General features: G+C 33.8%; 1 protein-coding gene across 1 annotated transcript in view; it reads left to right on the plus strand.

The window, feature by feature from the left end:
• The window catches only part of LOC306872575 (VPS10 domain-containing receptor SorCS1-like), a gene marked incomplete at both ends in the record, with an annotated part of 176784 nt that extends 164214 nt beyond the window's left edge, over positions 1-12570 (plus strand). The window contains 8 exons of the mRNA XM_079421187.1: positions 1514-1647; positions 1821-1944; positions 4678-4790; positions 7517-7651; positions 10046-10145; positions 10379-10484; positions 11178-11344; positions 12506-12570. Coding sequence (XP_079277313.1) covers positions 1514-1647; positions 1821-1944; positions 4678-4790; positions 7517-7651; positions 10046-10145; positions 10379-10484; positions 11178-11344; positions 12506-12570 — 944 coding nt within the window. The remainder of the gene's footprint in view (positions 1-1513; positions 1648-1820; positions 1945-4677; positions 4791-7516; positions 7652-10045; positions 10146-10378; positions 10485-11177; positions 11345-12505) is intronic.
• Between the last annotated feature and the right edge of the window lie 596 nt (positions 12571-13166).

Raw genomic sequence — 13166 nt, forward strand, 5'->3', positions numbered from 1 at the left:
ATGGCCTATTCCTGTCTATGTGGGTGGTTCTTGGCCAGAATATGGATTAGACTTCGAAAATGAATCGAAATAGCCAATAATCAAAAATTCTGGCTTTACAGATTTTTGAGCGGACAACTCTATCCTATGTAGCAATGATGTTGGAAGACGCTGTTTTAACACATTCTACAGGCAGATGGCCTAAGTTTTGGTAGTTTTTTTTAGTGGTTGTAGCATGTGTTCGTGCTAGAGGAAGCTCATGAAATATCAGCATTTAACAGAGAACTAAGCATTTTTATTCAAATGTTCGCCCTTTTCCTCATGTCCACCTACTCAGTGAACTTGCCACCCCCTGCTACATTCAGGCAGACAGGCATATTGATCAGGGAGATGAAACGCTTCCAATCTGTCAATCCTGTCGTGCCAGGCAAAGCAAATAGGGCCCCTGGAGCATGAGCTGAAATTCACACGCAGATGGCTCTGTGTTCCTATGAGAAGTATTTGTGAATGAATGAATATATGTCATTATACCTATCATTTGGAGGATGTTTAGTTTGTGCCATAACTTTAAGGCTGTTCTTTTTTATATATATAATTTGCTCATATACGTATAATTTTGTGAGAATATATCATATAACTACTGTTCAATTTTTTTTCACTTTTTATTTATTTTTTCATTATTTATTATTTATTTGTATTATTTATGGTGAAGGAATTCTCTTACCTTGGCTGTATGTATTTGATAAAAAATACAGTAAAAACAGTATTGTTATTGTGAAATATTATTACAAATTAAAATAACTTCTTTCTGTTTGAATACATTTTAAAATGTGGTAACACTTTATTTTAGGGTCTCTTAACTAGTTGCTTATTAGCATACATATTACTAGAATATTAGCCATTTATAAGTAGTAATTAAGCACCTATTAATGCCTTATTCTACATCCCTAATCCTATCCAATACCTAAACTTAACATCTACTTTACTAACTATTAATAAGCAGCAAATGAGGAATTTATTGAGGAAAAAGTCGTAGTTAATAGTGAATGTGTTCCCTATTCTGAAGTGTTACCCACAATGTAATTTATTTCTGTAATGATGGCAAATCTGAACATTTAGTGTCACATGACTCTTTATAAATCAATCTCATGTTTATTTTGTACCCAATAAACTGTTAAAAAATGTTAAAAGTAAAAAAAAAAAAAAAAACTTTGATTTTAAATCTTCTGTAAGAGTATGCATGTCTTTACCGTCATTTTTTATAAATTTAATGTAAAAAAAAATCTTGATCCCAAAATTTTGAAAAGTACTGTTTTTGTTACTGTTGTTCTTGTTTTGTTATATATATATTCTTACAAATTGTTCATCTAGTTGTATCACTAAAATGAAACAAACTTTATTGGTTCTCTCATCTGTCTTTAATAGAGCAGGTTTAAATGTGAGGAAGTGAACAAGATTTGAGAACTAGCAAACACTGTTAAACTCATTCGGCTCGACCAACCAACTTTTCTCTTTTCTTTCTCTCTCGGCGCAGGTCAACTGGAGTCTATTCACCTCTCCGCCCCTTTTGTCGCTGTGAAAAATAAAGAAGTCAATCTGACAGTGGTTCTCTCGCCAAGCCAAGTGGGAACGGTCACCTATATCTGGTGGTTTGGGAACAATTCGGAGGTAAAGTCTCCATGTGTGACTCACTAGACACCTGTGCATGACTCAGTCTGTGTCTCTCTGTGTGTGTGTGTGTGTTTGCCTCACTGACTGCCATGTAAATAAAGTTGGCATGTTCACTGCAACTGCGCTGACAGGGCATCCTCTTGAGAGTTTCTCTCAAACTGTATTCACAGCCCGTGATCACGCTGGAGGGGAGTATGGCGTTCACGTTCTCTCGAGAGGGAATCAGCGTTGTCACTGTACAGGTGTCCGCTGGGAATACCATCCTGCAAGACAGGAAAACCATCGCTGTCCACGGTGAGTTTTACACACAAGTAAACAGACTGCTAGGCATTGAAGATAGCTTCATATATGAGCAATAATATTTCTCAAAATATGTTTTATTCTTTGCTCTTTGTATATTTGTGATACATCTTGAAAACATCAACACTTTAACTATTGTACTTAAGCATATATGGTAAAAATGGTCAATGGTATGGTACAAAAAACAAACAAAAACATGAAAGAATAAATAAAACAAAATTGTTAATGTTATTTTTTATATATATATTAATATATTTTGAAAGAAGCCACTTATTCTTACAAAAAAATACAATAAAAACAATATTGTAAAATATTATTATAGTTTAAAATAATTGTTTTCTATTTGAATATTTAGTCAAATGTAATTCTAATATGATGATTTGCTGCTCAAGAAACATTTCTTATTAATAATACTATTAAAACAACTTACTAATTTGCAATGTAATTTAATTTCTGGTGATTTTTAAATTAATTTAAAACAAAAATACCCACCCTCCCTTTTTTTTTCTTCTTCTCTAGAAATGCCAAAACTCAAAATGAAACCATATTCATATTGCATTTTAAGCACTATATCATACAGTAAATACACATTGAAAGCAAATGCTGCAGCATAGGTGCACTGCAGTGCACTAGTCAGAAACTAACAATAATTGTAAGCGCCAAGGACGGATTATGACGCAGAGGTGCCCTGGGCATGGACTGATTAAAGGCCCCCCTCAGTTGAAAACGCGGTCATTTTCAAAGTTCAAATAGCAATGGATTCTATCTACACTAAGTGCAAATAGCTATAGATTATATTTACACTATGTTAAAATAGCAGGATTTTCTGCTATTTATACTAAAAATAGTGGCAAATTATCTGCACTTCAGTATTGTATTACTTTATAAAACAGTATGATATAATAATGTATTGAGTGCAAATTATAATTTTAATTCAGATTATTAAATGGATGCCACCTTATTGATAATAAAGCCCTCCCTACACCTACCCTAACCCTACCCAATACTTTATTTTCAACTTTTTGGTTATTTCTTTAATTTTTATTAAAAATAAATGCCTTTACGATGTGATATGAGATTTGAAAAGGGAGAAATAAAGTTCGGCAAAAGGCCAATTTTCACGTCATAGTTCAGACGGGGGCCGGGCCTCGGGCCTGTTTTAGGTTTCTCCTTATTCTTATATTGTAGACATCCATCAATTAGTGATGAAAAAAAACTGCCTCGCTGGTGGAAACAACACGAGACTGTGCCGCGACTGAGAGCAGCTCGACGGTGTTTAGTGTCCCGCAGCAGCAGCAGGTGCGCAAGTGACTTCAGCGCAGCTGAAGAGTTCTGCGTTCAAATGCACGCAATAGGCAAAAGCTTGCTGCAAAGCCCCAGCAAACATAATAACCATGAATGTGTCCGCGCGAAATATTAAGGGGATATTTTAATTAATATACAAGGTTTTCTGAGTCCGTGTCGCAAGGATGAAGTTGCTGATCCTGACTCGCCGTCTCCTCATTAGACGCGCCTTTAGAGAGAAATGCATCTTTATTGATTATGATTAAGATTATAATAAAAAAAATATATTTTGTTAAGTGATAATTTAAAGCTTTCTATAGATATATTTATCATGTCTGTGAGGCATGTATTCGCTCAGCTTCGGTTCAGTTTTGTGAAGCGCTCCTGTTCAAGACGGCAGAAAGCGCATCATGTTTGTTTTCGTTGTTTTATAAAAGCACGTTTTGTTGATATTGTGAGTGCCCACAAATAAAAGTAGACCCTTTACAGTTCCGAATGATGAATTACTCTTACCTTTATCAGAAAAAAATTATGTCGTAGGCTATTTTAAGTTGTTTCCACTGAAAAAAACGCAAGTGTTTGCGCTGGTGCCTCCATGTCCTGCAGAGCGCACTTTAGCTTCCACTCTCCGTACAAACTGAGATATAGGCTAGCGCACATTATTATTATAGCACAGGTTTAACGTTTAAACATTGTTATATACTTGAACTGTTTTAGTATATCAATAGATTTTATTTTAGGCAAGTCGTGATGATTTGAGAAGGCTAAATTGATCAAACATAGGCTATGATCAGCTCACTGTTTGCCACTGGCCGCTTGGTCGTTACTTTAAAAAACATAAACTAAGTACTTATTACTATATTTAATGAACAAAAATGCTCCAAACGTTTCACTAAATTAACTTAATAAAAAAACGAAACAAAATATAATCATTTTGCCATTACATAGAAAACTGAACTATTAAACTATTTTGGGAGAAGGGGGAAAAAAAAGATGGGCTCAGGTCGGTAATTCTGATAAGCTGTCGGACGTGGGCCGAGCTAGGGCCTGAGCATCTCGGGCCAGGGCCGGGCTAGGGCCTAAATTTGAGGCCCGTGCAGTGCTCTAGTCTCTGCCTGCCAGCCAGCGAAGTTGAGCAAACGCAGATTTTAATTTAGCAGCTGATGATGTGCCGCACTGAATTATCTAATCACATCAGTGTGATCGTTTATTAAATATAAAAAATATTATTCGGCTTTTTTTTTTTTTTTTTTTTGTCTTTTGGATGCTGCATTCAAAATCCACTTGCCTCAAAAATCTGAGGGTGCACGGTTGAAATCGCGTTCTGGGAGTAGGGGCATTTCGGCTGGGCCCCCCTCTGGTCCAGTGCCCTGGGCAGGTGCCCAGTAGGCCCGTGCGTTAATCCGTCCCTGGTAAGAACCTATTATTTTTTTGTAATTACAGAATACTTCAGATCTCATCTTCTTGCCTTTTCATCTAATCTGGATGATCACAACCCTGATGTGGCAGAATGGAGGCTTGATGTTAGTCGAGTCATTAAAACATCTATGGTGCAGGTGAGTTCGAACCATTTACCATTTGACAAAAAACATTCACTTTTCACACAGCTGAAAATCTGCTCATCTGTTCAGTGATATTAAAGAGTTCAATATATAATACTTCACTGCATATACAATGCAATAAAGCATGAAGAGGCATTCATCTCTGTTTGCTTTGCCATCTACATGCATATGGTAGTATAGTGCTAACAAAGTTGAAAAATATATACGTATTAAAGTCTTTCTTTTCCTTGGAGGATGTAACTACAGCTTATTTATTCATATCAATACTCAGGTACACAACAAGATTTCTCTTTTCTCTTGAATTTTCTCTCACCTATGTCTGTCAGTGCTCTTTGCACAAAGTTTAAATGAATGTATGCAAGAATATTCATCATCTGATGTGACATGGCTCTAGGATACAGAATATAAGATGACTCATTTCGATCAAGAACAAAATTATTTTATCAAATAATAATCAAGGTCTTCTAGGAATTTCCTGTATAGATATTAAACACAAAGGATGACAATAAACCACTAATGGATGTGTTTTTCAGAAATGTAATGGCATTTGACATTTCAGGTTTTGAGCATTATTTGACATATGTCAGCATAAAATCTTCAAAAAGAATTCTGTTCCGTAGTCATGACATTAACACAAATCCTTTCAGACAATCTCAATTTAAAGGACTACTTGAGCCAACTTAAGGAAACCAGTCAAGAGCATTTAGATGTTCAGAGTCTATAAATACACACACACACACACGCGCGTGCGCGCACACACACAGACACACACACAGAGCCGTTCAAAAGTTTGGGATCAATACGATTTTTTATTTTTTTTAACAAAGTTTCTTATGCTCATCAAGGCTGTTGCTTTATTTGATCAAAAATACAGGAGGAAAAAAACAGTAATATTGTGAACTATTATTTAAATTAACAAATTCAAATTTTTAAAAAATGCTGTTCTTTTTATTTTTTATTCATAAAAGAATTCTGAAAAAAGTATCACAGGTTCCAAAAATAAATAAATAAAACATGAAGCAGCACAACTGTTTCCAACATTGATTATGAATCAGCATATTAGTATGATTTCTGACACTGAAGCTTGGAGTAATGATGCTGAAAATTCAGCTTTGCTTTACAGGAATAAATTATATTTTAAAGTATATTAAAATAGAAACTGTTATTTTAAATTGCAATAATATTCCAAAGCATTACAGTTTTTTTCCCTGTATTTTTTTTATCAAATAAATAGCCTTGATGAGCATAACTTAAAAAAAATTTTTACTGATCCCAAACTTTTGAACGGTATATATATGATATCCATTCCAGGTATAAAAAGTGTACAAACACAAGTGTAGTCTGGAGCTTTGGTGGGTTTTCACGCTCCACACTTTGCTTGAACAACTGAAGTTGACACACTTGTGAAATTGGCTTCCAGATTCTCCTTCACTGATGGAAGGAAAACGCCACCGTGACAGAACAAGCTTTGCGAATATTCAAACATATGGCATGGCAGACCGAAATAATCATCAGTGTTCTCCTGCACTTCCCCTGTGGCATTTTCAAGAGGCCGTTATAACTGAACATGGGGACTTTCTTTATGGATGTTTATGGAATATGACACTTGAGAATAATGGTTCTCATGTGAGCCATATGCGTGTTCTGCTCTAGTTGGTTAGTGGTAATGTGTGTAATGAGTTTTGCGCTGGGCATATGGACAGGAACGAGGTGGACGTTGTGACCTTGTAACACGAACCAAGGAGAATTTTATGTATTTATATTCTGAAAAACATCAAAATTCTGTCTTTATTTACTCACCCTCATTTCATTCCAAACCCTGCCATTTTGTCGTCTGTGGAACACAAAAGGGGAAATACAGAAGAATCCATTTGTTGCAAGAGTGGGAACCAATGATGTGTGACATGATGTCAAATCTGGTTCAACCAATCTAGAAGACATGAGGGAGTAAATGAAGTTGAAATGTTAATTTTTGAACTGAATTTTGAACCTTTAAATTGCATTGCAGTAATGGACTGTGTAATCATGTGTATTCTTGAGCCAGAAAGCAATTCATGTTATAGAATTATCTTAATTTTTATATATAATTTATTTTGCATATTTATTTCTGAGCCAAAGTTTTTTTAGAAGTCCCTTTATTTGATCAAAAATACAGTACAAACAGCAATATTGTCAAGTGTTATTAGAATTTTAAAAAGTCTTCCATTTTAATAATATTTATGTGATGCAGAGCTGAATCATTACTCATTACTCCAGTCTTCAGTGTCACAAGATCCTTCACAAATCATTCTAATATGCTGATTTGAAACATTCCTTATAATGATTAATGTCAAAAATGGTTGTGCTGCTTAAGAATTTTGTCAAAACTGTTTTTTTTTTTTTCAGGATTCTTTGATGAATAGAAAGTCCAAAAGAACAGAATTTATTTGAAAAACATTATAAATCATTACTGTCACTTTTGATCAATTTAATGCATCCTTGATGAATAAAGTTATTAATATGTATATAATAATAATAATAATAATAATAACATTATTGAAGTATTAATAACTGTATAATAATAATAATAAATGATTAAAACATAATTGGGGATAAAAAAGTAAATCTCAAAAGAATATTAGAATTAAAGGCATTGTCTTTTTTCGCCCTTGATTCTTGTATTCCTATAATCGTGTTTATTGGACGTTTGTATCTCTAAGAGTCTGTTTACTGGTCTTCAGCCGACAGGAGTGAATCCAGAGCAGCTGTTGGTCACTGTGTTGCCTGGACTGCCAACAGTGGCCGAGTTCTTCCTGTTACCAGACAAACAGCTGACAGAGGGGAAACCAGACAAAACAGCCACCCATTTAGACCAGGTACATTATGCATGATTTTCAATCTCAGTTGTGAAACACTCATCAATAATTAATGTTTTGCTACACCTTTGTCTCATATTCAGAAGAAAAGGCTCAGATATTCACATACTATTTTCAGTCCTTCTTTCAAATACAAAAGGATGTGGGCAAAAGGAGCATCTTGACAAGAGTTTCTTATGGTCTCCAGCAGATGTCAATGTTGGCCTATTTAACTCTTGACAAAAGCCTGTTTTTATTAGTCCACGGTGATTGTTCTTGATCAGAAAGTCTCTAATTTTCTCCTGAAATTAAATATTAGGTTATGAGACAAGCACATAAATACACGTTCATAAGCAACTTCAGAAAGCAATAGAAAAAGTGTCTTTCTGATTAGATGTCAAAGCTTAATGAAAGCGTTCACATTTCTCATAACTCACTTGTGAGGTCATGGGTAATTCTGGCCATAGCGCAGTATATTTTGTCATAATAGAGAATAGCCATTATCGAATATGAGAAGATGGCTCATATCCTCCAATATTAACATGCAGAGTCATCTATATTTTTGAGGCAGTGCTTTCTTACCATACAGACTAACTATAGAGGAGGTCATTAGTAATCCATCCACTAGATCGCTTATGGGCCAGAGATATTATATCACAGATGATAAGGGGATATCTGCACTTTGTGGATGTCCATGCATGGGTGCCTAAGCAGCACCTTTTTGCCTCCACCCCCCCTCCCCCTCCCCCCCTTGCGCAAACCTACCTTGAATCTGCAATGGACCTTTTACTGCAGATCCTCATAAATCTCTATTCAAGGGTGGCGTGTTCAAAGTATAATGTGTAGATAGCCTTATTAAAAAAGTATAATAGACTGACTGACCCTGGTACAATTCATAAAGAAAGTAATTATTCATGGAATGGTCTAATTATAAAAGGGTGAGAAATAAGGAGAGAGAGAGAGAGAGAGAGAGAGAGAGAGAGATAGAGAGATAGAGAGAGACAGAAGGTGAGAGCGACACAGAAATAAAGGAGTGCAGAAATAAGTCAGGAGTCATTTAGTAAATGAAACAGATTTAATGAAGCTTGGGTAGAAAGAGCAAAAAAAGGGATTATTTGAACAGGAAATAGTTTTATGTGAGGTTTAGCACTATCATCGCTGAACTCAGATCTCATGCCCAAGATGAAGCTTAAGAGTTGTTTATGAAAAAATAAATACTTAAATGCTTGTTTAAAAAAAAAAAAAATCTATTTATCTATCTAGATTAAAGTAGATTAAAGAAATGATCATATAAGATTAAAGTCATTCAATTTCAAGAAAAATGTCCAAATAAAATATTCAGCTTGAACTCGTTAAATTTTGAGGATAAAGTTATGTTTTGAGACAAAACTCGTTAAATTTAAAAAAAAAATGTCGAGATAAAATGTTGAGAATAAAGTCATTAAATTACGAGAAAAATGTAGTTCAAGAAGAAAAAAACAAACAGCAACAGCAACTCTTTAATAATGCACCGTTTCAGAAAGTGCACTCTTCAACACGACTCGTTTTTTTTTTTTTTTCAATCAATTGATCTTTGGGGAAAAAAACAATAACAACAAAAAGACTCTTTAATGTTAAAATTAAAGTGCACTTTTCAAAATATTTTTTCACCCCCTTTTTTTTGGCAAAGATATTTAAATATTGTCAGTCTTCTTACAATGATTGTATGAAAAACAATTAATTATTGAAAATATATTTATATAAATTTAGGCATAAAATTAAGTTGAGAAGCACATTGTACTTTATGACTTTAAGCACAAATCGTATCATGTCAAATTAAACTGTCAATCTTTTACCATAAACCATGTCACCTTTCTGAAGACATAATTATACCCTGACCCATATCAAATTATATTAATTTAAGATGAAATGTAGCAGTGCCATTTATTAATACTTAAACACACTCCTTGACAGAAAAAAGTACTTTAAAAATGATCAAACTGGAAGCACCTGTTTCAGAATTACCCTTAATAAAATCTGTCATAATCGAGCACAAAAACAAAACAAAGCTTTATTTTGGGAGTGAAAATAACTGCTTTCAAGATTTATGCATAAAAGCACCTGACAGTCAAGGGCTGTGTGTGTTTGAGGGAGAGGAGAGAGATGTTAGGCCTAAATGAAATCCCTCATGTCATATATCTATATTTGTGTGTGAAGTTGATTTATGCTGAAACGTCCTCTCAGTGTGGTACAGGCTCACGTACGACAAACAACATCACGAGCCCATGCTTTGCATCAGGACTCAGAACCAGGGAAATCAAATACCTACGGGACGCGAATGTCTGCTTATGTAATTTAATAACTGATTTGGATGTATTATATACAAGGCAGTGTTTTCTCATCCAGTGTGGTATGAATATGTGATTTTGCTTTCAGCTCTCAGAACTGGTTCTCAGCACTCTGAATCAGAATCTGGTTCAGTTCACACTCAGACCAGGAGTCCAGATCACAGTATACGCTGCACATTTATCAGCAGGTAATGAACTAGAATCAAACACTGTTAGATATGAACAGATGGTTTATAATGACACAATTATCATTTTTGGATGAACAGTTCCCATATGACATTGATTGTATAGTAACCTGTTTTCTGTGAAGATTGAGTGACTTTAATTTTAGAGATTGTGTCTGTTTATTAAAAGGAGAGCTGGAATGGTGCCAGACTGTGCACTGACAACAATTGCCTGTCTTATTTTCCCCTGCGTCTAGCGCCTCTAGTGGACACAAGTGAGAATCACAGCGGCTCAGCTATGCTCATGCTCCTCTCTGTGGTGGTGGTGGGTTTAGCCGTGTTCCTCATCTATAAATTCAAAAGGTATCGTCATCCATTTTTAAAACTTCAACCTGGATCATAATCAATTATCAGTTCAAAATATGGTTAGCTTTTTAAATTGGTTAAATGTCTAGTGGCAAGAATCTGGGAAAGCCCTGAAAGTTATTTATGAAGTAGTCAAGACTCTGTACTGTTACTATCAAAAAGCTACCTGACCACATTGGAGAATATTATTATTTTAATAAGGATTAATGTATATATTTTTTAAAGGCATAGTTCACCAAAAAATAAAAAATGACCCTCATGTCATTCAGAACCAGTATTCCTTTGTGTGTGTTCACCAAGTTTGCATTTGTTGATGAATAGAATGTTAAAAAGAACAGAACTTATTTGAAAAATAGATATTTTGTAACAAATTTAATTACAGTCTCTTTTGATCTGAATTTAATTTTGATGAATAATAATAATAATAATAATAATAAATCCTACTCATCCTAAACTTTTGCAAGATTAAGTTAGTGAAACGTGTAACTTGTAATGATTATTTCCTAACAATCGAAAAGATAACTTGTAAAAGTTTAGGAGACTTATTATGGTTGCTTAACACTTGACAATATTGATTTTTATTGATTTTTTTTCTCCCATCACCCTGCTTCCCTCTGGCTGATTCCCCCAAGCATGTCTCACAGCATCAAGCTTTATTTGCCCATGTCTCATTGTAAATCTTTCCTCAAGGAAGATCCCAGGCCTCCACGTCTATGCAGCGATGCAGGATGAAAAAGAGCAAGAAATGATCCAGAGTCCAGTTTCTCCCACTGACAGCACACCCAGCTGCAGCTCTCAGAGAGAACTGCTCACATCACTGGAGCCTCTGGACACAGAGCCCAACACCCAGACCATCGGTGAGTTCAACACTGAAGCGCTTCTTCTGCTGAACTCATAGCTGTGATTCTTGGGAACAGCAGACACACTTTACCTGTCACTCGTCTCAGTCGTGGCATGTTAGTCCACTTCCAGTAAATGGCTTCAGCAGTGTTTGTTGGTAAAGAGGGTCTTGTTGATTGCAGGGAAAAGCACTGGTTGCTCGACTTCTTGTCCCCTGATGGTGCCTGTAATAAATCAACAGAACAGCAAATGTCATGATGTATTTCAGCTTTCTAGGCTGGGAATCACTGATATTCTCATATGAGGTTGTTTGACATTTGGAAAGAAGACAATATATTGATTAAAAAAAAGAATTGTAAGAACGAATGTGCCTCTCTAGACTGACAGAAATGAGTGTTTCTCAGAAATAGCCTAGTAAAAAAAAAATCTATATATACGATATAATTTAGCATTTATTTTTTGAAAAAGTATAGATAAATTCTATAATATATTATATATACAATTTTATTTTACACATTACATGGTGATATAAAATTACATAGTGATAAAAAATAGAACAGTATAGAAATAAAAAAGAAATTAAGAAATAAAACGGTAATAATATTATTATTATACTATTAATATATAAAACACATTTTAAAAATATTAAAATGAATTTAATAATAATAATTCAAAAATAATATATAATGGTACTTAAAATAAAATTCAATATATTATACATAAATATATATATATATATATATATATATATATATATATATATATATTGTCATTATTATTATAGTATAGTATAGTATATTTTTCTTAAATTTTGGAACATAATAAATAATGATTTATTTTTCATTTTCATTTTGTCTCTTTGTATTTCCCAGAATGCATCAATCCTTATCCATGTGTCAAATTCTCAAAAAAAAAAAAAATAATAATAATAATAATTAAATGGTGATATAAATAAAACAGTAAAAATATTAATATATTATACTTATTTAAATATAACAATTTAATAATTATTATTATAAAATTATTATTATTATTATATTTTGGATGCAATTAATCATGATGAATCATTTTACAGCACTAAATTATTAATGCAATTTTAAAACTGTGCAGTTGAGTTCTGGAACAGAATAAGTAGTGTTTTATATTTCTTTGTCATTTTGTCTCTTCACATTTCCCAGAATGCATTAATCCTCATCCACGTGTCAAATTCTCATCAGATCGTCCTACATACATCGACGTTTGAACTCTAGCCTCCGCCATGTCAAGGACTTTGGTCATGCGGACACAAAGGTTTCAAGCTTTATTCAGTACTTGTGCATGTTGGACATTAACTTTACTGTGCTCTGTGAATACTAGAACAAACTTTGTACAGCTTTTTTTATACATCTGTGTATTCAATAAAACATTTTTGATGCTGTTAATTTCTAAAGATGCCAGTGTGTACAAAGTCTGAGGGAAAAGCCAGCATGAAGGGTGGAAAAAGACAATTATTGTTGGTTACCTGTCTGTTTATTTGTATCGCTAACAGTGGCAGTACACTATTCATGTGAGTAAAACATGGATTTTGGAAGTGTTTTAATAATAAAATGTAAAGTTATTAATGATTATTGTAAAATGAAACGCATTTTCTGGGTTTCATTTTGTATATCGAGCACATCTGTACTTTACATGTAACAGAAATTACCACTCATTTGATGGGTTTCATGCCTTTTATTCATGAAACAGGGTTAATGTTGAAGCTTGTTTATCTTGTTTTGCTTCTCTGCAATATCAAAGTATTTTTTTTCTTAGTAAAATAAATTATTTGTGTTTCTATGTAGAAATAACTGACTGTTGGTT

The sequence above is a fragment of the Barbus barbus genome (assembly GCF_936440315.1).
Source record: "Barbus barbus genome assembly, chromosome: 7".
In the NCBI taxonomy this organism is placed as follows: Eukaryota; Metazoa; Chordata; class Actinopteri; order Cypriniformes; family Cyprinidae; genus Barbus; species Barbus barbus.